This window comes from Protomyctophum parallelum (assembly GCF_964188405.1).
Source record: "Protomyctophum parallelum genome assembly, chromosome: 21".
In the NCBI taxonomy this organism is placed as follows: Eukaryota; Metazoa; Chordata; class Actinopteri; order Myctophiformes; family Myctophidae; genus Protomyctophum; species Protomyctophum parallelum.
The window spans coordinates 11,075,633-11,102,987 of NC_139713.1; the positions used below are offsets into that span (position 1 = coordinate 11,075,633).

General features: G+C 40.2%; 2 protein-coding genes across 2 annotated transcripts; both read right to left on the bottom strand.

Annotated features, from left to right (window-relative positions):
• Positions 1 to 9,987: 9,987 nt before the first annotated feature.
• Positions 9,988 to 11,959, bottom strand: LOC310879422 (prolactin-releasing peptide receptor-like; the record flags this gene model as incomplete). Its single annotated transcript, XM_083794098.1, has 2 exons — positions 11,486 to 11,959; positions 9,988 to 10,621 (listed from the first exon to the last, which is right to left on the bottom strand). The coding sequence occupies exons 1-2, from the start codon at positions 11,932 to 11,934 to the stop codon at positions 9,988 to 9,990; spliced, it is 1,083 nt and encodes a 360-aa protein (XP_083650224.1). The 5' UTR covers positions 11,935 to 11,959.
• A 4,877-nt stretch (positions 11,960 to 16,836) lies between these two features.
• On the bottom strand, positions 16,837 to 27,280 carry anxa4 (annexin A4). Its single transcript, XM_083794100.1, has 13 exons — positions 27,168 to 27,280; positions 25,961 to 25,991; positions 24,052 to 24,139; positions 22,416 to 22,510; positions 21,145 to 21,258; positions 20,930 to 21,020; positions 19,944 to 20,023; positions 19,581 to 19,637; positions 19,397 to 19,490; positions 18,597 to 18,692; positions 17,779 to 17,837; positions 17,239 to 17,361; positions 16,837 to 17,065 (listed from the first exon to the last, which is right to left on the bottom strand). Exons 2-13 carry the CDS (start codon positions 25,967 to 25,969, stop codon positions 17,009 to 17,011), a joined length of 963 nt encoding a protein of 320 aa, XP_083650226.1. The 5' UTR covers positions 25,970 to 25,991; positions 27,168 to 27,280; the 3' UTR covers positions 16,837 to 17,008.
• Positions 27,281 to 27,355: the final 75 nt, after the last annotated feature.

Consider the following 27,355-nt stretch of genomic DNA (forward strand, 5'->3'; position numbering starts at 1 on the left):
TCGATAATTCAAATTGGCACTTTATTCAGCCCATAATGATGTTTAGTATTTTATGTTATAGCCTGACTTCCTGAGTGTACATTATCATTCAATACTGTGATTACTGTATTTATGATTATGGAAAAAATAAATACAATACAATTATTTCAATGGTCCAAACTACACATTAATCTATTATAATTTGTATTTTCGTATTATTACATTCATTAAGTATGTAATAAGATGCGGCGGCGGTGGCTCAGGGGTAGAGTGCCTGGATGGCAACCGTAAGGTTGCCAGTTCGAACCCGGGCTCCCCCAGAGTTACTGTCGAAGTGTCCTTGAGCAAGACACTGAACCCCTAATTGCTCCCGATGTGCTAGTTGGTGCCTTGCATGGTTTCCGCTGCCATCGGTGTATGAATGGGTGAATGTAATGCACAATCTCTGTAAAGCGCCTTGGATAAAGGCGCTATATAAATGCACCATTTACCATTTATGCAGACACCTCACTCACCATCTATCTTTCAAACTAGCTCAATATGTATGTGTATTGGGAAGAAAAGAAAATAGGATAATGAATGTGTTCTTATGAAGAGCACAAACATGGAGGCCACAAATGGTCTATTCAATAGACCATTAGTTTTGTTTAGTTTAGACCCAGGGTCTCTAAACAAAACACAACTATAGTATTAGAGCTGTGTCTACTCTACACGAACCCACTCTTGTTCCTAACCTTGCTCCTAACCATTCAGTACCACAAAAATACAGCAACAACAATCCTCAGTTGTCATTCATGTTGTGCGTTTAGTTTAATGCAGGGGTAGGCAACCTTTGGCACTGGTGCCAACCTTGGCACAAAGGAGGGTGATCACTGGCACACTGGCATAAAAAAAAACAATTAACAGTAAATTGTAGTCATTACCGGTAGTCAAATAAATGAATTCACTCATTTGTATGTAAATTACATCCTGCACATAATTCTACATACATTAAAACTCTGAACTCTGACTGGGGAGGGAGATGCTTATGCTCTGAGACTAATTATCATTATCACAATAACAATGTGAAAGAATATTTAACAAGGGAAAAGGTTATATTCGTGGACAATCAAAACAAGTTGGAATTGTGGTGTGGTGGCATTAAAGTGACACACTGACTATCCAGAAACGAAAAACATGGCACTTTGTTTCAAAAAGGTTGCAGACCCCTGGTTTAATGTGTGGGTAAGAATATGCAGTTGTGGTGTACGTTTTGTTCTAAATATCATAATATATAACATTATTTTGTGATGCTTATTCCGTGTCATGATTAAGAATAATCACAATTGGTTATTAGGAGAAGAAAAGAAAAATAATTGTGTCATGTCACAAACTTTGACACGTACACTTTGACTACATATTGTGCTTTGAAAATTATAATTTGCCCAGTATGAGTGAAAGATATTGTAACTGGTAAAGGGAGGCTGGCTAGGTATGGTATGCAGTTTGTGCACTCCTACACCATGCATGCCTATGAGAGCATGTGGGGCTACAGACCAGGCAGTTTGAGGGTAACAGATGTTTATTCAGTTCTTTGGTGGTGCAGAGGGTTATGACATATAACATGGATGATGATGAATGATAGTTTAAGATGGAAGTGATGATTTTAACTGCACAAGAAAGAAAACGGTATAACAGTCAGTAGTGCAAACTAAAGGTACAAACTTGGACATAAACAAACAATACTCAAAAAGGACAACAGAAAGAAAGGAGCAAACTTACATAATGTGACTTAATAATTGTGAAACAACGGTCAGGTTCTCACAGTACCTCTGATAGAGGGCAAATGTTTCTGAGGTTACCACCACCTGGGCCTATATAGGCCAGCCACAGGTGTGCCTAACTACTAATCAGTATAGCCCCACCCACCACTAGAGGAGGAATGAGGTGATCAGCTCCGGTTCCACCCCACTAGTCTCAGCCGAGTGGTGGGGTTTTCTACAATGATGAGTATGAGCAATGAAATTTGACTTTGAATTCAAATGTTTATTTGACATTCATTAATGTCAAATACCCACTTTCATTAAGGGTGTGTGGGTGTAGTGGTACGTACGTACTACGTAGTAGAGGGTGCAACAGCTAAATACCTATGCCCAGCATTATATTTTGATGTGTTTTAGATCACACAAATACTACATCTTCTGCATAATGTATTTATTCAACCTAATTTGTCCACCATTTGCACCCTATAGTACTTAATATTTATAAATTTGTGAATTTGGCCAAGTAACCACCGTATTTGGCCCAACTGAACAAAAAGTGTCATAATTACACTGACCACAAGTACTAAAAGAAAGAAAATTATTCCATTTCTGTATTTTCAAGGATTCTTTATTGTTGCAGCTTATATTGTACATATATAGGTAAGAGTAATATTTTATTCTGGTTCCTCAGACATATTGAAGTAAGGGCAAACATCTACATTCTACAACAAGAGGAACAAATAGGAACAAAGCAATAATCAAGAAAGAGATCAATTTTACCACTGTCGAAGCTTGAAGGCGCCGCTGTGTGTGTGTGTGTGTGTGTGTGTGTGTGTGTGTGTGTGTGTGTGTGTGTGTGTGTGTGTGTGTGTGTGTGTGTGTGTGTGTGTGTGTGTGTGTGTGTGTGTGTGTGTCAGATAATGGATGTGTGTGTGTGTGTGTGTGTGTGTGTGTGTGTGTGTGTGTGTGTGTGTGTGTGTGTGTGTGTGTGTGTGTGTCTGTATGAGTTAAGCTGTTTTCATGAATCATGTGCTATTTCCACATATTATTTTGATATACATTAACAGACTAACAGCTTTTCATACAGTATACTACTAACTGGTAAAACTACTGTAAGAAGATATTTGTAAACAGTTCATTTGTAGCAAATAACAAATTACTTGAACTTAAAGTCACAATGGCATATAGTGTATTTGGATACAACAACCTTTTGCTTTCATAATGTATTTGTATAGTCATCACTACACTCATTAATGACGTGACCATTATTAGGCATATTTGGGACTGGCAAAAAACTTTGATATAAGGTAAATGGGTTTAGGCTCAGAGAAACAAGTAAACAAGGAGATAGTAAAAGCACAGAGATAGCGAGATTGCTTTGGGTTATTGTGGCACAGTCAAACAAAAGGTGTTGCAGTGTTATTTACCTCCTGTGTTTAAATGTTTAGTGTGTGTGTTTTTGTCAAATCCCTATTAGCACTGTGGTCCCTAGCTGTCTCTCGCTGCCAAACTTCACTGTTGGTCTGGGGAGGATGTAGACCAGTGGTTTTCATTCAACCAGTGATCCGGGGACCACCAGTGGTCCCCAGCTAAATGATGGAGAGTTGGTAACCAAATGGACCCTTGTAGATCTTAAGTCTTAAGAGTGTAATGAAATGAATCCATTTTGAAATGAATCAATTTCACGCTCTCAACATCTGCATTGCTTAATTTACAAGAAGTCTACGGTCTACACAATTAGATCATGCAGAATAATAGTTATTTTCATCAATGCCTGTTGTCGCATGCAATTGTGGACAAAATCTTATCCATTTCCAACGACAACCAAATAATGGTGGTCCGTGGCTGAAATGCAGAATAAATAGGAAATGGGTTGAAAACCACATACAGTACTCCTCAGATACACATGGTGAACACCAGCCACTTCTTTTCATGTGAGACTCCGGGAGGAGTAGGCTATCCCTGGGAGACCGTGATGCACACACAGGTTCATGACTCACTCCCCAGTGTCCCTGGGAGACCGTGATGCACACACAGGTTCATGATTCACTCCCCAGCAACAAGGACATGACCCCACCCCACCCTCACTGGCTTCCCAGTCGTGAACACTGCCAGCCAATATGTTGGTCAGAGGCTCCTGGGAGTTGGGGGAGATTATTAGATTATTTAAATGTTTATGTTGTATGTAATATTAACAGGCCTCACTAAAAGCTAAAAACAAATCATGGAATCAGTAAATATTTATTAAAGTAGAAAAAATAAAGTACACAGAGGCATCTTTCTCCCACGCGTGCATGCTCGTGCATGCACTCTCTCTCTCTCTCTCTCTCTCTCTCTCTCTCTCTCTCTCTCTCTCTCTCTCTCTCGTCCCCCTAAGCAGGTTAAACTGACCTCTGGACTATACAAATAAAGGACAGGGGAGGCACACATGTGGGTGCAGGGTACACACACACACACACACACACACACTAGTCTTATTAAAATACACACATACGGTAAAATATAATGACTGGCACGTTTAATTGAACACATCATATTAGGGGGGCAGAGTCCGGAAGAAAAACACCAACGCGACACTTCAAAGAGGAGGACCCCTGAAGAAAATAAACTCTCTATTCTGATTGGTTACTATTCACAAACTTGGGAATGTTAAATATCTCTGTCGGCCCATGGACTCGTTACTCTCTCACTCTCGGGCCGTTGGAGGGAGTCCAGAAGTCTTCGGACTTCTGTGTGGTAAACGGTATCATTGATTGTATCTCCATATTTGATTCATTATGATTGTAATAGGCTCAAATTATACTGTTGTAGCTATAGGACCAAACATAACTGTACATTAGGTAATAGGGCTTTGATTATTAAAACTTATAGATAATTATTATAACTCCTTTGTTGTCTGCATTCATTCCAGAGGTGTTGGTACAAGTTGTGTATATACATAATCATGAAAAAGAACACGCGCATTGATCTCTGGTTTTTCTGTCTGTATACCTCCTTGGAGGTTAAACGGTGAAGGGCCAGAGGTTAAAATCTTCCCTAGTTGGTGACCTTGCTGACGTGATTGTGGCGTAATTTGGACCAAAAACCTCTGGAAAGCAGCAACAGACCAAAGAGGGTGGAGTGGACGTCTGGGAAACTCCGCCAGGTCGACGGTGTCTTTTTCTCAGTGTAACTCAAATACCATATGCATGGGATATAAGGTAAGCAGCCACCTTTTTAACAAAAAGTCTGCAATTGGATATGCTAAATTCTATTTGAGGTGCACTAAGATAAATCAACTCCGGTTTACCAAAATATTACAGTTTCAATTCGAAAAGAACAAGTATGGATGACTAATATTCTGGTTAAATCAAAAGTAGTCATTAGCCAGGTTAATTTCCGGAAGAGTAACAAAGGGTAACAAAAACACCACGGGGTGTCGAAGAGCAGGAGTAGTTGAGATCGAAGCCATTCGGGGGAATGGTGATTATATTTGGGTAAATGGTTTTGCAGGGATAGAGGTATATGGTCTGGAGGATCCTGGCACTGGGGGGTGTGGGTGCTCAGGGTAGTGAGAATAGGCGGTCTCTAGTGTGACGTTGAATCAGTAACGTCATTATGTTCTAACAAGCCACCTGTGGCTGTGATTACACATGCCAGTGGTGAACGTAGTGGTTATTTGAGTTGTTGACACAGCTTAAATAATTTAGAGAATAGGTGAGGCGAAATTACAGATATTTAGAAAATAGGATAACTGGAATAACTAATACTATTTGAATTGATAAAGGAATTAGCTCAGTTGTAATTTAATAACTGTGTCCGGAGTAAGGGAAGGGGATTGGGCTCCCCAAAACCTTTGCTCCGAACAGGGGACAGTGGGACCGCGAGGTTCCGAGGGCACGTTAAATATACACTATAGTGCAGGGGAGAATGACTGAAGGCCTCCGTGTCTAGTGAAGGGTGAGTACACCCTACTGTGGTTTCCCCTAGTCGGCGCCTTTGCCGCATTGTATACATGAGACAAACGTGTGAGCACATGGGAACAAATGACAAGAGGTCAATGACAAGAGGTCAAATGGAAAAATGGAATAAATTGCCTTTGTCACATGTATATGATGTTGGGTAAACGCGTGGTACGTGGATGACAGTCCACACCTAGCAGAGATGCCGTTAGGGTGACGGACTCTGTGAACAGGCAAGGCTGGTGAAAACGGTCAAAGTTCGGATATCCCATAGCCACGTGGGGTCCGGATCAGACCGTCGGGTTCCTCCTGGGTGACCTACCATCACTACGGGGTCAGGAGCTCGCTATCGACTGCGTCACCGGTCGGTGGAGTCACAATGACAGTAAGTCCATTCAGATGGAACTGTTGGCCGTCGTGCTTCCGCTCAATGTACAGTCAGGCCACTGTCGAGCCAAAAGCGAATGAGTTAGTAGGCGAGCAGTGCTCTTTGTGATCGGTGGGCTCTGAAAAGGAGCCGCCGGGAAGCAAAGACTTGAAGTTTTCTCTCCAGGGTAGCCTGGGTGGTGGACCTCAAGAGGAAAGGGGTCTAGCCCGGGACTGCGCCCTCGCTGGAGGGAGGTCCGAAGGACTTAAGTGAAATTTATTGTAATATAGTAACTGTGTCCGGAGAAAAATTGAGAAACAAAGTATCATTGTTAATTTAATAATTAAAACTAAAGTGTGAGTGAGTATTCTTACTTAACTGCTGTACTCAAGTAGGCTAAAGTAGGAGTAAAAGGGTGAGTGAGTAGTGTTTATTTAAAAGGGTGAGTGAGTAGTGTTTATTTAGCTGCTGTACTCAAATACAGTAGGAGTGAAAGTTGTTGGACTAAAATAAATCGGATTCTCTATAGATAATTATTATAAAATAAATGTATAAATGTATTTAAACTAAGGTAATGGAAAAAAAGATCCCTGGCCCAGGGGAATTGCAAAAGGTCTCTCTAGAATAAATTGTGTGACAATATCTAATTTTCCCTCATACCATTCCAAACATTACATTCAAAGAAAAAAACTAAAGTAGATAAAAGTAAAACTGTTTGTCCATATTGTAAATCTGCGATAATATAAACTGTAACATAAAATGCACCAACAATTTCTTTAAAAGTGTCCACAGGTCCAAAAGTGTCCACTGGCCTGAGTATAAAGGTACGTGCACTGTTTCAGATAACCAATTTGACATCTGACAGGTCAGATTAGCCTTGAGCCACAATGATTTCAACAATCTAACTCAGATAGACCCGCAAGAGGGTACACATGAAAAGTTCAAAAGTACATATTTAGGAGAACTGCCAATACTAAATTACAAAGTATCCGGTTATAGAGGAATATTTCTCGCTCACATGGTATTACATCCTAAAAGGCTGAATCTTTAACAACTCAGTTTTCAGTTAGCCTATAAAAGTCAACTTGCGCACGGCACAATGAAAAGTGAAAGGACTATGGTGGGAGCAAAGACAATGTTGTGGTGACATGAACTCAGTGGGGACATGTGAAACTTTGGGGGCATACAGCATATGTGTCAACACCAAGATGAACATTGTACTTTTTTCATCCTTCACAGCAACAAGGAGTATCTTTCATCACGTGACTACAAGGCGTATCGGGTCGGACCAGCACCAACGGCCCAATACAATGTTCGGATGTGAACGTCAAATATTGCTGTTATCTTACCGTGTTTAGGAAAAAATTGGAAATCTGGCAGCTTTTCACATATTCTGCACGATACACATAAATAGGCGCACGAGTGTGTGCAGTAAGTAAACAGTAGATTAGCCATTTTTAGCTCAGGTCAGAACCACTATGACACTAGAAGTTAGTATAGTGGAAGAGAAATTCAGTTAAACGTAGCTATAGATTGTTGGTGCAATTTGTGATGCATTTTTAACCAGGTGTGGACCAATCAACTTGACCGGGAACTCCAAAACTCAAAAAAATATATCTCTTGGTATAAGCGAGAGACAAATATCAACAATAAAAATAATACTGTGTGTGTGTGTGATAAATTTCTGTAGCACTATAAAGTAATCATAAGTAAACACTAACAGAAAGGAACTATTTTACAGTAGCCTATCTCTCCCTCATCCCAGGCCATTTTATAGTATGTAAACAGAATGATGGTACATTTACATGTTAAATTTTGATTTCTGTATTTTGAAAGTTAAGGTAAAGCAGACTTTTTACGTAGTCATAGTAAGTGTGTTTACAGTCTGGGGGCTAAGCCATAGGCTAAGGTCAAGGGCAAAGGTCAATGCTGCTTTGATAGAATAAATAACAAGTGATACATTTTAAAAAATCTTGGGAGGGACTGGGGGAGATTATTAGATTATTTAAATGTTTATGTTGTATGTAATATTAACAGGCCTCACTAAAAGCTAAAAACAAATCATGGAATCAGTAAATATTTATTAAAGTAGAAAAAATAAAGTACACAGAGGCATCTTTCTCCCACGCGTGCATGCTCGTGCATGCACTCTCTCTCTCTCTCTCTCTCTCTCTCTCTCTCTCTCTCTCTCTCTCTCTCTCTCTCGTCCCCCTAAGCAGGTTAAACTGACCTCTGGACTATACAAATAAAGGACAGGGGAGGCACACATGTGGGTGCAGGGTACACACACACACACACACACACACACTAGTCTTATTAAAATACACACATACGGTAAAATATAATGACTGGCACGTTTAATTGAACACATCATATTAGGGGGGCAGAGTCCGGAAGAAAAACACCAACGCGACACTTCAAAGAGGAGGACCCCTGAAGAAAATAAACTCTCTATTCTGATTGGTTACTATTCACAAACTTGGGAATGTTAAATATCTCTGTCGGCCCATGGACTCGTTACTCTCTCACTCTCGGGCCGTTGGAGGGAGTCCAGAAGTCTTCGGACTTCTGTGTGGTAAACGGTATCATTGATTGTATCTCCATATTTGATTCATTATGATTGTAATAGGCTCAAATTATACTGTTGTAGCTATAGGACCAAACATAACTGTACATTAGGTAATAGGGCTTTGATTATTAAAACTTATAGATAATTATTATAACTCCTTTGTTGTCTGCATTCATTCCAGAGGTGTTGGTACAAGTTGTGTATATACATAATCATGAAAAAGAACACGCGCATTGATCTCTGGTTTTTCTGTCTGTATACCTCCTTGGAGGTTAAACGGTGAAGGGCCAGAGGTTAAGATCTTCCCTAGAGTTGAACTCTTCCCTGCAGTGGTGCCGTCCGTGGGCAGGTGTTTTACCTCAGCACAAAGGACACTACATTGTACATTAAAATCTAATATTTGCAGGTATTTTGTAAGACAGAGGAGGATGCTAATATAAATTGAAATGGCTATATGGAAATGCTGCACAGCACAACACTCTTCTACCACCGGCATATGCAGCCGTTAATTAATTTGGGTCAACTCTTTTTTTGTTTGTTGAACAGATTCATATGCATACAATTCCAGAAGAATAGACTTAATAATAATACATAATATTGTAATTCCTTTCATTTAACAATTTATATTTTTACGACCTGGAACTGAAGAACACGTTTATTCAATTTAAAAATAAAAATACATACAAGTATACTGTACATACATACATAATACTTATTTGTGCATGCATGCCACAATAAATAAATAACCAACCAGTCAAAAGGGCAGTCGCACTAAAGCAGTTGTTCTCAATCTTTTCTGGATCAGGGCCCATACTTGAAAAGCTCTCCGTCTGGGCACTTAATTATGAGCCGACAGCCGCGGACAGAAGAAGCTGCGTTTTACGTCATTTCCAAGAGTTTTTAGACAGCTGGTGGATGGAAAAGAAGCTCCACCTCCGCGGCTGACCGGAAACGCTCTCCTTGACACAGCATGTCAAGACGTGCTGCCATGTCAACAGGTCAGAAGGGTATTGGGCCCCATGCATTTTAATTGCAAAAACCAATCAATCAATCGGTTGTGTTCCGGCTTGGATCAATGGAACTAACATAGTATACTTTTGTTGTTGTTGTTTTACCTTTTATGAATGTTATATTATCAATAAAATCTTATTGTTTTGCCAATTATTTGGGGACCCACTTGCAATACGCTCATGGCCCACAGGGCCCGTGTTTTCCCCTGTGTGGGTCTGTTACGCGGAAAAGTGTGTCCCAGTATTAATCTGTGTCCGTCCCAACATGCATTTCACTGGTGACCCGGAAGCCGCCCCAACATGCATTTCACTGGTGACCCGGAATAGGACAGACTGACAGGTTCTTGAATTTAATAATGATAATGATGATGTTCTTGAACTACAAGGCCATGCTTGCAGCACAGTTATTGGCAGGTATGACAATGTGCTGATGGCATGTGAACATCTTTCGCAGTTCAGTGCGGAAGCGGTCATGTAGCCATGCATAGAGGAAGGGGTTACAACAGGAAGAGCTCATGGCACAGAGGTGACACAGCAGTTGGATGAGCAAAAAGTGGCGCTTGTTTATGAGATGAATGTCTATGTCTCGCAGCACATTAAACACATGAATAGGAAGCCAACACACTGCAAAGGCAGTCACTACAAGTGCAACCAACCGAAAGATCTTCCTCTTCCGAGCACGCCAAGCTTCCGCATGATACTCGGACCTGCGGCCTGGTGCAACGCAATTCCTCAGTTTAACCGAGATGCAGAGGTACGAGACACAAACGGCTGACAATGGCAGGACATAAGTGACCAGTAGGGTGCTATAGGCATAAGTCTGTCTTTCTTTCTCCTGGCCCAGCCAGAACTCCTCACAGATGGTGAGGCCCTCATCTTTGAACTCCACATGGTAGGTGTGGGCCACTGCAGGAGCCACCAACCCACAGGACAGCAGCCAGATTCCACATAAAACATAGCCACAGGTTGCCACAGATGTGCGCTTCTTTAGGGGATGCACTGTGGCATAATATCTGAGAATGGAAAAGGAAAGACTGACATGTTCCAGGTATTTTTTTGCATTCCTCAAATCATTTGGTAGAAAATGCAGTACAATGCATTGCAGACATCATCAGGCACATAGGCATAGCCATCATGAAGCAAGGAGCAAATAGTACTCATGTAAAAACCCTCATTTAAACCTAGAGGTTGTAAATGTTCTGGGGTATGGATCCAGTAGAGCTCTCTCTGGCATAACCTCCTGTCAACATCACCCCCTCTCTTACTGTAACAGTAATCTCCTCTGTGCCCTGGACCCTAAGGGAGGAGACGGGATGAGAGTGAGGGCTGTATTTTGCGTGTCTTAAGTACCAGGTCTTATTACTTAACTTAAGACCTGGAGGCGTGGTCAATGCTCTTTGGCCACTCAGAATAGCCAAATGCCATTGATCCAGGTCTTAAGTTAAGTAATAAGACCTGGTACTTCACGCAAAATACAGCCCTGATTCTTTAAATGACAGGCTACTAGTTTTAATCGCTTATTTTCCAATATTATCTTCTTATTTAACTTTTGTGTTCACTAATCCTTTGTTTGAGGGGATGGATGGTTTTGCCTCACTGAAATGTTTGACACTTTTGTTGACACATTTACTTTATTCAAGTAATGAACCTATATATATTCTGTCCTATTCACTGCCTGATTTATGCCCGAAGAAGCTCTAAGGACCAAAAGCTTGCTATCCTAAAAATAATTCATTTTCAGGGGCTTATCTATTAGCTTGTTGATGTTAAACGAGAGATGGATGCATCATGCATGAATATAAAGATAGTCTTATAATCTGGGTGGAATTATTTACAGTATGGTTAATATAGGATTAGGATAAAGGTAAATTACCCACCTGTCAACAGCAATAGCTGTGAGAGTGAATACTGACACATAAACCGTGACAGGTTGGATCAGATACAGCAGATAGCACATGAAGCGACCAAAAACCCAGCCATGAGGGTTGAAGGCATAGGCAAGTGTAAAGGGAATGCAGGTCACACACATGAGCATGTCGGAGAAGGCCAGGTTCCCAATGAAGAAATTGGTGACATTGTGCATCTTGCGGGTTCTGCAAATGACATAGATGAGCAGGTAGTTCCCAAAAACGCCGACCACTGCCACAATCACATAGCAAGTGATGATGAGAGGTTTGAAGGTTTGCAGCAGAGCCACATCTGCAAACTGGGAGCTGTGGTTGGCTGAGGTATTTTGCACTGGAATCTCATAGATGTGCTCTTCTGTGTGCTCTTCACCTGCAGAGGGCGGCATAGTTCCAGCTGAGTCACTGACATTGCCCTCCATACCAGCAGTCCAGTCTTTCAGTATGTTCCTTACACTGTTCAAAATACAAAACACAGGTGATCAGACAGAAGGTTTACTTGTACCAGAAGTTGTTTTCGTCATTACCGATTTTCAAACTCTCTTTGGGAGGTTGTAATGGGCTGTATGTGTCTCTGAGTCTGACAGCCTCAGTGGGCAGGCCGCAGGTGGTTCGTTTCACACCTCATTTAGTGTGAAGTGGCCAAGTGGGTGCACTTGTCCTTTCTTGGGAGACAGGTCTTGACCGGCCTTGACCTTGTTGACACACACTGAGGGCTCTATTTTCATCCATGCTAAATCCCTACTACTTTGCCTTTTGTAGATTGGCTATTTTAATTATTCAAAAATGTTTTTTCAAAATAGTAAAGGGCAAAGAAGTTTAGGAATGAGGGGTTTAGCATGGACGAAAAATAGAGCCCTACCTGTCTGTACCACACGCGTGTGTGTGTAAATTCGACACACGCGTCAAACACCACAACAGGGGGTGTAGTGCCCGGTGTCGAGTCGGTCGGACCCACGGTTGTCCAGAACCTCCCCAAAAAGGCCTCTGCCCGGGCTCTGGACCGGGCCCCTGCCCAGCGTATATGGAGTTGGCCTGTTCTGATTGATTGATTGATTGAAGTATTTATTAACAGTTAGCATAATTACAGTACATTTCAAGCACAACTCAATACAAAAACTGTTAACTGTGAGTGGACGACCCAATAAAGCATTACACTTGTTTAGAAGAGGGTCCACCTTGTTCAATTCATCAAAACATTTAGAGACATACAAATATACACTTTAGCCAAAGAACAGAACAGGAATTCATCATAAAGGAGGTAAAAAGTCGAAAAGAAACAGTGAGGGGAAAAAGGGGTGGGTGGGGGCGATTCAGATTTTATGGGGGCCAGTTTCGAATTGCAGCCGTCCGTAGGTGCCCTTATAGAGCGGTTTTGAAGGAGTCGCATGTCTTAATGACTGTTGGTAGGGCGTTCCACATTTTGGTGGCATTACTGGCATAGGAGCGAAAATAATTTAGTTGCACATGGTTTGTTGCACTCCCTCTGGTGTTGTGGGTGTGGACTTCGTTTACATTAAGGAAGTATTTAGACAGGTACATGGGTATCTTGGTGGTGTATCAAATCTTGTGGACCAGACCCATTGCAAGATTCTGTACTCTGTCGTCAACTCGTACATTAATTTATTAGTGGCAAGATACTTTTCAACCTGTCACTTTAGAGATGGAGCTTAGAATAGAAATAGGGCGGTAGTTGCCGGGTTCTAATTTACTCCCTTTCTTGTACAGGGGGGTTACTTTGGCCAGTTTAAAATCTTGGGGGACCTGTCCCTGTTTGATGGAGAGGTTTACTATGTGGGTGATGATTGGAGCTATGGAAATGGTTGAGTCTCTGAGAGGGGATATTTGGAGGGAATATTGTCATGGCCAGTGGCCTTGTGGGGTTGGAGGGCACTCAGTTTTTTAAGTACCTCCTCAGTTGTTACCATTGCCATTTTAAAATCATCTTTACAAACACCTAGGTTTTTGTAGAAGGCTTTGATGTGCTCTACACCAAAACGCCCAGAGTGGGAGGGCAGTTTGTTAACCAGCATTGTTGCAATGTTTGTAAAAGTGGTTGGCTACATCAAGCTTGTCAGTGATGAGGGTGGGATGATAGACAAAAGGCAGAGTGACAAAACGCCTCGGAGGAAAATAAGCAAAAGCTTTGGCGACGACCCCCCCTCCCCCCCATTCAGTTGTGAGGACAGTCAATTCAGTCTTCTTTAATTAGAAACGTATGTTGCAATACTGTAGAATTTTCAGTAGAACCATTATACGGTGTATAGCTTAAAATTAAGTTTGTGAATAATAACGTTCTAATGTAGTATGACTTGCTGGTTGGAGATGTTTTACTTATAGCATAATTTCAAATTGAACTTTTAATTTCTGGACTTATTATTCTAATTTATAATACTAAAACATTTCTTTTTTGCTTACCTTGAATCTTAAGATTCAAAGATAGCACGTTATATTATAGCAGCTAGGTTATATTATAGCAGGTTATATTATACTTTTTACAAAAATTGGGTAAACGTGTTTGATAAAGAAAAATTGTAATCTTGGAATGTGCTGGTTATATGAATACATCCTCAGATTAATATGAATCCTATTGTCAAACTGTACTGGTATATAAACCTGAAATATTCACTCACACAAGGTGTCCCTCCATGGTAAATCACTTATACGGACAGTAAGAGATACTTGTACAGAAAGTGAAATATTAAAGTGACTATTAAATTGTGTTAATTCTAACACAATTTAATATTTTAAATGTGAGGGGTGTTCATAGAGTTTAGAATGATAAGTGACATTTGAAATTAAATATAGCAGTCAAGGAATTATATGAAAGCGTCTTCCCAGCAGACCTGTTGTGGATAATAATCATAATAACAATAATCAATAATCAATGAATAGATAAATAATGAAACATGCTACCTACTGTATACCTTCACTCCTATTGCGACAGCAAATGAATCGTGAAGCCCATGTTTGTTGTGCATCTCCACCAGCTATTGGATCACTGCTTCGCTGTGACAGCAGCCAGAGAGAACAGAGAAGGGGGTGAAAGAGAGAGAGAGAGAGAGAGAGAGAGAGAGAGAGAGAGAGAGAGAGAGAGAGAGAGAGAGAGTCAGAGGAGGTGAGAGACAGTGTTGCTGCAAACTGTGGATGGGTCGAGTTATCCACTTGAAAGAGTTCTGTTATAACAGGAAGGAAGGGTCATGGCAATTTATTTGAGGGTGCACAAAATCCCCCTATCGTTCACTTGAAATGACAACCAGCTGTCGTCACAGTAGTAGATTGTCTCTCTTCAGCAATGCAATGATGCAATCTATCACTTTCTTCGTCTGAAAATAACGTTGAAGTATATTCCTTCTTTGAAGTAGGCCAATTCCAGTCCAGTTCTCAAGGATTTGAATTCTATTGCATTCAGCTGCAGAAATCAGGCTTTTTACCTCTCCACTTTAACTCCACCTGTAAAAATATGCAAATTCCTCTGGGCTTTGACCACATTTAAGTGTTTAAGTCAGTTGTTGCTAAATTATATTAACAAAAGCAGTTCACCAAAAATAAATGGACAGAAGTTAACTATTTCACTCAACATCATCAATATAAAAAATATTTAAAAAAAAAAGTTAAAGGTGCATTTTTTGGGGGCCTAAACAAATAATGCTGCATACTGATCTACAATCTCATGCGGCGTGTTGTGAGCTTGAATAAAGTATAAATCAGGTTTCCCTAGACAGTCCCAAGATTTCAGTCACAACCTATAATCACATGAATCCAAACCAACAACATTATGGAGCAATAAGAACTCATTATCATCTTGCGCTTCAATGAAGGAAAAAACTATTTACTCCAGAGTCTAGAAAAATGTATCAACTCTACGAGATTGTAACCTTGCGTCACCAGGCTTTCCACCTCGGAGGAAACGAGATTGTACATCTGCAATTTCTGGCTAATATTCCCCCCAAAATAGGGATACTAAGTGGCTATTCTAGGTGTGCATAAGTACTGTATTCCAGCCATGTGTTCTTCTGTGCATAACTGTATTCCTTAAGACAGGCCTACGTCTTCTGTGCCCTGTAAAATGGTGGCAATTGTTGGATTAGCTATATCAACTGCAGAGTAATAATATGTTTTGTTTTGATTGATAGGAGATGGGTGATGTTCAATGTGGGGCGACAGTGGCTCATTTGGAATCGGGAGGTTCCCGGTTCAATCCCCAGCTCTTCGGGGATGTCGAATTGTCCTTGAGCAAGACACAGAACCCTTAACTGCTCCTGGTGAGAACCTTGCATGGGTTCCTTCACCGTCGGTATGTGAATGGGTGAATGGTTATGTGAAATACGTTTTTTAAAGCACTTTTGAGAAAGACTCTAAATAAATGCAGTCCATTTAACATCTTATTTTGTAGCAATAACAACCTTAAATGTTTTAGTCACCATTTATTGGTGTCTGGCGCGATGCTAGTACATGTCGATGATGTCGTACACTGAAAATGGACAGCCTTGGCACAAGGTAACTATAGTCGGTGCCAAGTCTGGTCTAGTCAAGTCTGTCTAAATATTAGACAGCAGAGGTTATGGTTCCACCCAGTGGTCACATTGGACACAATCGCTGAAGATTATTTAGGCTGCTCCAAGATGGGGTTGTAAGTTTCTATGAGTGATGGAGTATCCCCCTTAAATTGATTGGAGCACATTTTACTGCCTTCCAAATCAAGCTAAAATCCTGTTAAAGTAATTAAATCAACCGACTCCGAGCTGACTCAACGAACAAGGAATTCCAACCAATTAAACAAATGGACTTCAATCACCAACCAGTGATGAAAATGTCCAGCCGTGACATGATTGGGAGCTAGAGGTCAATACTATCCATCCTTCATGTTCTTAAAGTTGTGAGCTGCATCTCTCCCTCTAACTAAACAACACTAATTTAACCCATTTTAGGCGGGAAACCGTTTTGGTGTTTTAAACATTATGTTTATTATAATTTAGATATTGAAAAATAGCAGATCTACAAGCTCATAGGTCTGCTTGTAGGTCTGCTATTTTTGAAAAATCGTGAAAATGTATATGTAATATATATATGAGAGCAAACATTTTTAACTAAAATATTGGCTTCTGGGGGGGTCCCTGGAACTATATTCTGAGATGGGGGTCCGTGGCCCAATAAGAGATAATTCTGGGGGTCCTTGACATGAAAAAGGTTGAGCCCCACTGACATAGAAACATGGGTTTTTCAGAAAAAGGTTAGGATTTAGAAGACATTTTTTTAATCGACTTCAGTCCAAAATGGGTTAAGCCTCATGAAAGGATCAATAGAAAAAACACAGACAGGTGTAAAAGGTCACTGGTCTTGATTTTAATTAGTATTTCAAACTGTGAAAGAAGCTGTCAGTCAGCCAATCAGTGAAATGATGCGAACGGAAGAACATTGGACGCCATAGGCATAGAGTGCTGAGATCAATAGAAAGGTGCTAGCCATGTTACAGTTCATGTCTTGATGCTTCTACTACTCTCCCCCACACAACGCCAGTAGAACTTTGCGATAGTCACCAGATGTGTCCCCCTATAAAAAGAATGAAGGAGAACATATTTGTATTGTATTTGTATTCATACAGTGCATGCACAGTTGTTTCTAAAGTTTGTCACAGCAGAGCATTAATAATTGCAGTGTCGTATATAATAGTGTTTTGTAATGAGCTTGGTGGTGGACACATGCCCCAGAAACCAGTGCTTTACCTTTATGAAGGAATAGAGGGTCTTTCCATACATCTTGAGGAACTCTGCCTTAATGTCCAGCATGTCAATCTCTGCTCTGGCGACCATGATTCTCATCAGAATACTGTCCGTGGTGCCCATTCCCTGAGGGCGAGCAAGATTGTAGTCAGGGTCAGTGGTGGACATGTACATGTAATCAAGTGCTGTATTTGAGTAAAACTTTCAGGTACTTTCACTTTACTGGAGTACTTCTGATTTTCTATACTTTTACTCCACCACACTTATTTGAAAACATTAGTTACTAGTTACTTTGTAGAATTTGATTGTTATTATTACAAAAACATACATTAACCACTTCTTCAGCCCTATTTAAACTTTTGGTTTTTGAACACATCAAGATTTGTATTGATTTTGAAAACTTCGGACATTCTGCACAATGAGTACTTTAAGAACATTTTGAAGCCAATACCTTTGTACTTTTAAGCATAGAAATTGTAAAAGTCAATAATTTACTGGACACACATGACATTATAGTAGCTTTATGAGGAAAAATATACTGACCTTCATTGACTTGTACAACCGCTCTGCAAAGAATGCTGGCTTGTTCCTCAAACATTTCACTGCAGAGCAAAACAAAACATGCAAGTTACTGTAGCCATAATGCTTCTCAAATACGATGGCAGTGGGGAAATTTAAATAATAATAATAATAAATTATATTATTATAATCATCATTTATACTATATAATTTATACATAGTTGTACAACAGTGTCCTGCACATAAAACAGATGATCTACAAGTGCACAATGCGCCACAATGCGCCACATTGTGAGCTTATAGAACTGCTATTTTGACTATATATATATCAGGTATTCAGTTGTATCATGTCGTTCTCTCAAAAACGACTTTAATAAAGTATGGTAAGTCTTGTGGAGCTCTAAAAAGTAGTGTGCAGGTGTTTTTTTCCTCTTCTTTGATATTTGCCTTGATGCCTGACATCCAGCACCTGGCCTAAATATAGGCATTGAGATGTGCACACAATCTTCTCTGAGAACTATTACATTCACCAGCCATATATATACACACACACACAGTAAATGTACGTATACAAGACAGAAGGCTATATAGTTATTGGCAAATATAAAAATATGAATAATTGCACTTGATGTGTATGATGTACACATAAAGTAATAGTATCAAAACCGGAGGTGATAGAAGCAGTAGCAGAATTGTTTTTGTACACACCAGTGTGTGTGAGTGTGTGAGTGTGAGTGTGAGTGTGTGTGTGTGTGTACATGTAAGGATGGCCGATGCGGGGAGTCGGGGGAGGAGTTAGTGGTAGTCCCAGGGTTCAGTTCAATTTGTAAAGACAAACAGACCTATTGCCAAAAAGGCATCCTCCAGACATCCAGACATCTCCCTCTTGATACTGTCCTCAATGTCCCTTCCAGATACCTTCTGGTACTCATCGAACACTAAAGGAATTAGAGAGAAAACAAAATTGACAATGACTAAATCTGTCAATGGTCTTCCTGTAGTCTAATTCTGTCAAAACTAATACCATTTATTGCACATTGTCAACCGTTATGCTGATCAGAAGATAATAAACTGAATATTTTAATGGGGTCCAGCAGTGATCTAGAGCCACCAACTTAACATCGTAAATTTAAATACATTCTCAAATTAGTAAGTGATGCAAATAGCCTGCATCTTGCTCATTAAATTGATAAACTAAATTACTCACTAAATTAAGAAAGGACCCAATCATGTCACCCTCAGGGGTCCTGGGATGCAATACTGTACTCAGCACTGTACTCTAACGTCGTTGAAGTAGTACTCATAAAATGTCCCTGGGACCCATCTAAAAGACCACCCCTGGGTCCCGGGACCCATTACATTGAAAACCTATTTATATCACTGGGTTAGACTAGATGATTTTTAGGACACATGAAGGAGTACTGGATAGTTCCTTAATTCATCAGAGTAGGTCAGTAAACGCCACCCACTTCCTCAGGTCTACACAAGAGGGCAGTAAAAACAGGACAGTTCTCCACAATAACTGACAGTATATGACAGATAACAATTAGTAAAGACAAAGGCAAACAAATAATCATATACTGTATAAGGGGATGTATTTTTGCCAGCTATCGTTATTTGCGGAATTCACTTTAATAAATACCTCGTAGCAGATGTTTTCTGTTCCGTACACAGAGGACAGTGAGGAACTTCACTTCATCTGTCCCCCAGCGAGCCTCGCCAGCTTCAAAGATGTCCTAAACCACAGAAAAGAAAGCCATTCTAGAATAGATGGTGAAGCATAACCCTCATATACGGTAAAGCTTTATACAAATGTGTGTTTTCACCTTGGCATCCTGCACAGCCTGGGCCTCATCCACTTTGTCGCTCTCGTCACGGCCAGCCTAAAAGGTAGACCACACAACAGTTAAAAAATATGCATGCTTACAGTAATTAATTCTCTATTATACGATGTCGCGGGCCAAGAATAGCAATTCTACAAGCTCACAACGTATAACGATGGCATGCGTTGTGAGTTCGAAGAGCTGCAATTTCCAGCAAGCAACACCAAACAACAAACTATAAATCAGGCTCAACCAAAGCAGAGCTGTCAGTGTGGCGGTAATACAAATATAAAAAAAGCTAATCATCTTTGGCTGTGTAGTATAGTAGGGTAAGTTAAGAGTAGTCATTAGTTGATGTTTGCTCACCGTAAGTAAAGAGACAAGCACTCTCTGGAACATTCCAGAGGTGTCTCCGCATACAGCATCTTCCAGGTTTTTCCCATACTCTGTCATGAAAAAAAAATATATATATATATAAAATATATTTCACACCAATGGGCAAGTCAAACTCTGAAGCCAGGCGTGAGTGCGGACAATGTATATAGTAATACATATAGTAAAGTATAAATGGAAAAAAAATCATAACTTAAGTTGTATACTGTATATTTCAGTAATAATGTGTGGTTGTCAGTTCGATTCCCCGGAGCAGCAGGAAACATTTGGGTGGGAAGGCAAATGGTCACCACGGCACTCACCCCTCCCCCAACACTGATGAATTGCCCTTGAGTAAATCACTAAACACCTGACCGGACTACTCCAGTGGAGCTCAATGGCCACCAGAATAAGACTGACTGTGTCTCTACTGGTCAGCTCCCAGGTTTAAATGTGTGTGTATTATGTGCAGGGTGTTGCTGGAAATGAGCTTGTGCCACTGCTTACTGCTCAGTTACTGCCCTGGGTAAATAATAACTTAAAGAAAAAAGCTTTTAACTATGGTTAACAATCAAGGCCGACATTATCTGAATCTTTTTGATGGATGTATAGTAATTATAACACAGTAAATACATATCAAATATGATACTGTATGATCTGTAGGCACAACAATAATCTATTTTAAAATGGACAAAGAAAAACAAAAGAGCACTTCCAACTACTTGGTTTTCATTACCAATTTAGAGGATACAAAATATCCAATAAGCAAAGCACACCCTGCATTATAGAGACCATCTCTGCCTCATATGAATAATTAAAATAATGTATTGTTTTCAAAATTGTATGTCTTTGTGTATCCAAACAAAGAAATTAGGTCTAGGAACCTATGTATTGTATCAGATATCATACAAATGGTAAGTGACTAGTGACTGTTCTATGTGTACAGTATGTTGTACTATGGTAAGAAAGGACACAATTACCTTTCTTATAGAATGCATTGATGGTTCTTATTTCCTCATTTGTCCTTGAAGCAAGAATATCGATGAGAGCAGCCTCTTCCGTTCCAGCACCCTGATATCAAGTGATACGGGATGTTTTGTTGAGATGTCATATTATATAGTTCAGGCATTTGACTGCTAACACCAGCAGCACGTTGCAACAAAAAGCATTTGAAACTCGTTCAGAAATAATCTACCTTCATTGCCGTCTTCAGCTCATAGGCATCATACACCGGTGCAAGCATCAGGAGGCCAAGAACCACCGTCTCAAAGTTGCCGGTCAGCTCCCCCTGGAGCTCAGAAGCAAGGTCCTATAGGCAGACAACAGCCAAAAAGAATACGTTCATAAAGTGTTCATGGTCGAGAGAGTGTTCACTATACGGCCCCGAACCTCTAATTTTAGGGGGCATGAGGGCAATAATACCACCCTCCCAATGCATAGCACTCTCTCTCATAATAGACTGCTGCATATGAGTAGTTTTATAACACTGTGTGTAACTTTTTGGGCAATGTTTCCCATTTAGTTTTGTTCTGTGGCCTAGTTTTGTTCTGCTTTTAACTTTGTTTTTGTACTGTTTTTAACCTGTACGGCGACCTTGAGTGCCCTGATAAACTGTTGTTAAATACACAACACATTGTTGATATTAGCAAAGATTACCTAACAGTAATGTCATTGTCTGATCCTTGTCTCAAGGCAGGCCCACTGTCTCAGACTTTGAAAACTAGAAAACCCCCTTCTCTAGAATAATTCATAACATTTTTATGTCTTGAAAACCCCATGCTTTAGAATCATTCATAATAACACCTTTCTGGGCACAGCGTTTGGTCATGTGTTTCTAAAGTGAGTCACATTCCAGATACATAACCTAGCCTTTTCTAGACGGAATGACAAATAGACACAGACACAGTTGTGAACAGAGAAGCTGTTCTGTGTAACCTCGGACCACATATGCAGGGTGTTTCCATGTGCAGCGTGATGACTCACTCTTTCTGAGGATTCCACTTGCAATCTTTGCCCTCTCCAGAGCGTTTCCCCTCACTCAATGGACCCTTCAGATAACTTTATTGATGAACCATTGTGCACATGCCCGCTGAACTTGTCCTTATCTAATTACGGTGGTAAAATAAACATTAGCCTTCCTTTTTTTCTGTTAATATATTGTAACAGATTATGGTGGGACAAAGACACTGTCACTTTTACAGCTCATGTGGCTTCTTTGTAGACTTTACTACAAGGAATCCCTGTTCTGCTAGTTTACATGTATGTTAATATCAGTTAATGGTTTACTTGGATTTTATCATGAGTTTCAAACACAACAAAAACGTACGCACAGTGACACATGCTGGCAGAAGCATTCAACAAAGACTATATTGACAAATGGTATGTTTGTCACCCATTTTTGCTACACCTACACCTATATTAAAATGCAACTTTCAGAGACCCAGTTCCAATGAAAGACTAACTCACCTTTCCCACAGTTTGCTTAAAGGCCTCTTTAATGCGCTGCCTCTGCGCAATGGTACGGAGTGGCAGGACCTCAATGATAGCTCCCTCATCAGTGCCTGCAAATACATACCAGTCACAACCCACCTTAAAGTATATAAGTAAAAAAAAAAATAACAATGTACACAACCTTACATGAAGCATATGCTTCTTAATGTTGCCAAACGTTTCAAAGACTAATAGTTCAGTGAAAGTTAACCACTTAAGCCGTGCCTATTTATCCTACGATAAATAGCGAAAACAGCGAAATATGACATGTTTTAAAGCTTTAAAAAAATGTTTGCCTATAATGATCTAGAGATGGACCTAGACACAAACATCTCTATCTATTGAGATAGCAAGGGATAGAAATGTCAGCAGGGGTACCATCTGTTTCTAATATAGCTCAAACCAGAGTCAGGAGAAGATGATTACGACAGGCACGCCATACTAACAGCGTCAAAATTCCACAATCCACACAATAGTCCAAAACTTATTTGAAGGAATAAAATGTATATTAAGTTAACACAATATTACTAGCACAATCTGTATGGTAGTACAATCTGTATGTTAATCCAATATAATGAGGGGGGGGGGGGGGGGGGGGGAGCTTCGCGCCAGTTCAGTCTCCATCCTATACTCTATGGTTGAGACCCAGGTAGGACAGCTTTAATTTTGACGTAACGGTAACTTATATACTGTAACTGACTGCCAGTTTCTGGCATTGTACACTTTGTTACTCCACAGCTGCAGCAGCAATGGGCCAAGTTTAATACGTCTGCAACTTCACTGTGCAAGGAAAAGTAAATGATACACTCAGGAGACTGGATGAAGTCATGCAAATATCCAATACCATGGAAACTACACCTAGAAATAGAAAAGTTAGAAGACAGCTTGTATGTTTTTGCAGAAGAAGCTTAAGATAAAAGAGAATAGAGGGTGCATAAAGTGAATGGCAAATCGAGAGGCAAAGTGAGTGGCAAAGTGAGTTTAACATTGTTTAATGTCGTTTAATCAGATGGGACTTTTCTGTTTGGAAGTATGGGCTGTCAGTAGGCATTGCCGCATACCTTCCGGATATGATTATGATGTCACACGCATACCCTCTATAGGAGAAAATAATAATGTTGTAATCAATTGTCCCTTATTTATACAAAAATATCTGATATACAAGCTGTAGTATGCTTGTAGGTTACTGTAGGTATTTTTGCTCTCTCTTTTTTAATATATATGTTAAAACTACCGGTAGTCACATTTCCACCCACCATCTGTCCGGGCTATGGGACCATGGCTGCGACTACAGCAGATGCCATAGCCTTGGGGAACGTGATCACAACAACAGATCCCATAGCCTGTGGCAAAAATGCTAATAACTGTAAACAGCTTAAATTCGGGATCGGCTTTCTGACTCCCTGCATGCCCATATGTAATTACTAATTTCTAATTGAATACAGTAGTCATTCAACCCACTGAGAGGAGAAATGGATGAGGATGTTGTTGTTTTTTATAGTAGGATAAAATAAAAGTGGTTAAGTGATAAGACTATACAGTATTATCAGCACAATGGATGCCTAATAGAATCCTGAAACATCACATTGATGAGCAGCTGTGAATCACTCACCAGCTCCCTTCATGGCGTTTCTAAGCCTCGTGGCATCTTCTTCTGCGTTGAAACCACCTGCCTCGGTTACAGTTCCACGCTTACCGATCTGATCAAACACAAACCATAAACAGGAAATGACAAAATTACAAAGTTTCTGACTATAGTGAGTGACCCCAGAATAGAAAGCACTTTAAGGCAACATAGTAGACATCCAATGTATTTGTACGGTATGTGATATAAAGAGATATTCTGTTCGGAAGAAAGGGTACATTGAGAGCTGTGAAACGTTATTGCTCTAGCCTTCATCTTTATGCAAACTTTACAATATACATTAAGATAATAGGTTTATTACCCTACCCAGTTAATAAAACTGCGCTCAATAAAGGTCAGGATAAACACGTGCGTGCACGCACGCACGCACATCAGTCCGTAGTTGGTCCGACTACATGGCCGGTTAAGACTCACCCATGAGCCGTGGCTTCCGTGTGCGGTTAGGGCTAGGGTTTGGGGATAGGGTTAGTATGGGGCTCTATGTTGGAATATTGGGCAGTCGGATTATTGGGACGTCGGACTAACGCTACCCACCCATCAGTGCTGGTATCCAACAACTGAATATCCATTGCCGGATGTCAGCATTAGACAGAAATCATATCATTTATAATACCTGTCCATGGGGATACTGTTGCTGGTTGTGTAAACTCCATTTCTGAGCTACTGTTTGTCACCCAAACACTTCTTTACCCGTCTCAAAACATGGTTACTAGTCCCAAACGGAGTCTGTATACCATTCATGTAACGTGGTAACAGTCAAATAACTGAGTACTTAACCATAAAGGAGGACAATGGGGGAATGACTCTCCACCGCCTATGGACATTTGGTAATTTATTTTATCCAGCAATGTTATGTTATTCCAATGACAAAGACACCTTAAAACCGAGAGCATTCACGCTGTTTTTATTTTATTTTGTATTTATTTTTGCAGGCCATTATTAAACCTGTGGTGAAATTCAGCTTCACCCAGTTGATGGCTGCTAAGACGGTTATGATGAGCGTTCGAGGGGAGCTGTTAAGTGTCTTGCTCAGGGACAGGGACACCACCTCTTTCTGATTATTATGATGTATATGGAAATCACAATTTACAATAATATAGTTTAAATAAACTAAAGTGGATCTTTGTGTCTCTCATGAGTGAGAGACAGGCATGTTTGAACAGGATCTATGGGCAGGAGGGATTTTTAGGGGCCCTAAAAAATAGCTTGCTAATAGCAGCTGCAGGCAAGCACCTACTGGGCTCCCTGGTGACCATACCTTATTTGGTATGGACCACTTTAGACTTTTGGGACAGTGGGGGTTTGGGAACCACTTTTTGTGCACAAAAAAATATGGTGAGGCAGCTTTTTGCTTCTACGGCCCAACAGCATGGAATAAAATTCCATTCGAGCTCAGACACGCACCCTCTGTAGACATTTTTAAATCTCAACTCAAGACTCACCTCTTCACTCTTGCTTTTAGTTGAGTTTTACTATGCACGTTCCTACCCTGCCCTGACTGATTGCTGCATGTGGTGTTTTTATTTATTTTATGTTCTTATATTCAATTTTTTTCTTTGCCAGTGTTCTATCATTTTAACTACTTGTGTTTTATTGTTTTAGATTTTTGTGTCCTGCCCTGTGAAGCACTTTGAGCTGCATTTATGTATGAAAGGTGCTATACAAATAAAGTTTATTATTCATTAATAAAAAGGACTTGGAAACTTTCATCTGACTGTCCGTCGTCCGTTCTCTTCTCTCTTAAGTTGCTAGGAAATATACGTCAAGTCAGAGCCTCTCTACCCACTCAGCTATACAGCCGCCCCCAATTTATTCAATTTTTATTTATGTATTTTTGGGTTGTTTTACATTGCAGAGGTGTTGGGAGGGAACTTACCGCTGCCATTGTAACGAGAGTGTGAGGGAAGCTTTAAAAAAAAAAGGAACAAACGACAGGTTAGCAATTTAACAGCACATGTAGAAGTGACAATTGTAGTAGGCTACTCAGCTGTTTTAGCAGTGTGTTCATCAATTAAGCACAACAGCATCAGGTGAAGGAGCAGTAAATTAGCTCAGTTTAACATATGGCCCCTCATTAACCTCTGGGCTCTGGCTCTGATTAATATTGCATGCAACTCATCTTCTTAGGAAGGGCTTTCCTCACACGCACATTTGCTCGTGGGTTCTCTCGGGTATCCCTGATTACAAGTCTCCTCAACGCTAACTTACTCAATGAAATCGTCACGATATATCAAAATTCACCTAGTACAAATGTAGAAAGATTTAGAGTTCAATCAAGTTGTTATATTGAAATAACTGGAAGCTATATGGGGTATAACCTATGGGCCAATGGCCTCAGGGCTCAGGCATAGTTAATTCTATTTCTACAGCTGGCTGGCTCATATTCTTTGTGTATAGCAGTCACCCACAGTACACACCTGTGGTTTGTGATGTAAACACAGGGAGTGAATGCACAAGAAAACCATTTGTAAATTTATATTGTACAAGATCAGTGGTGTAAAATGTATCTGTTAAATAATAAAACCTAGAAATAGTGAAAGAAGAAATATATAAATTATAATTAAGTGACCTTTTACAGATGAATGTGTTGTAAAAGTGGACCAATATCACTAATGCTTTCCACTAACACTGCAGCATGTCAGTATTACTGTTACAGTATCGTTACCTTACCTTACCTTACCTTATTTAAGTGTTCCCTCGAATGCTAAATAGCGGGCCGCTAAATAGCGGGCCTAGTACCTACTATATTTGTTTATTTATTTTCTTAGAAAATCTTGCCCATGAACTTTAATTGCCAACCACGTAGCCAACATTATAAATCCAAAGGCAAATGACTCTCTGTAGACCAAACCCAGATAGTATTTATTATAGCATTTGGAAAATAAACTTGTTTTCTTGATCATTTTGTTTCAGGAAGCGATACATTGCTACAATAAGTTGGTGTGGGTGTTGGCCCACCCAGTCCCAGACGTGTATAGAAATAATTATATATTTATACATCTGTCTGTCTGACATACAACAATCTTTCCAATAAACGGAAACCCATCGCATTCTGTTAATCACAAAATAAACTTAAAACTTACATTTCTTGCCGAAAACTTGACGAATAAGAGGGTGTGATGAATGAGTGAGACGTCGTTGAATCCAGGAAACTACTTTATAACTGCTGTATGACGTCCACTCCCACCCCTTTGAGTTTGATGGAGGAAAATATTCGGCCTGCCTCCTTTCACAACACACGCCCATAAAGTATGCACGCACGCGCGTGCAC

Excerpts from the sequence above, each read along its gene's own strand:
- anxa4 (XM_083794100.1), bottom strand. Across the intron at positions 18,693-19,396 it reads CAGAAAACATCTGCTACGAG|TGTTCGATGAGTACCAGAAG; the intron begins GTATTTATTAAA and ends TAATTCCTTTAG. Across the intron at positions 17,362-17,778 it reads GGTTGTACAAGTCAATGAAG|GGAATGGGCACCACGGACAG; the intron begins GTCAGTATATTT and ends GCTCGCCCTCAG.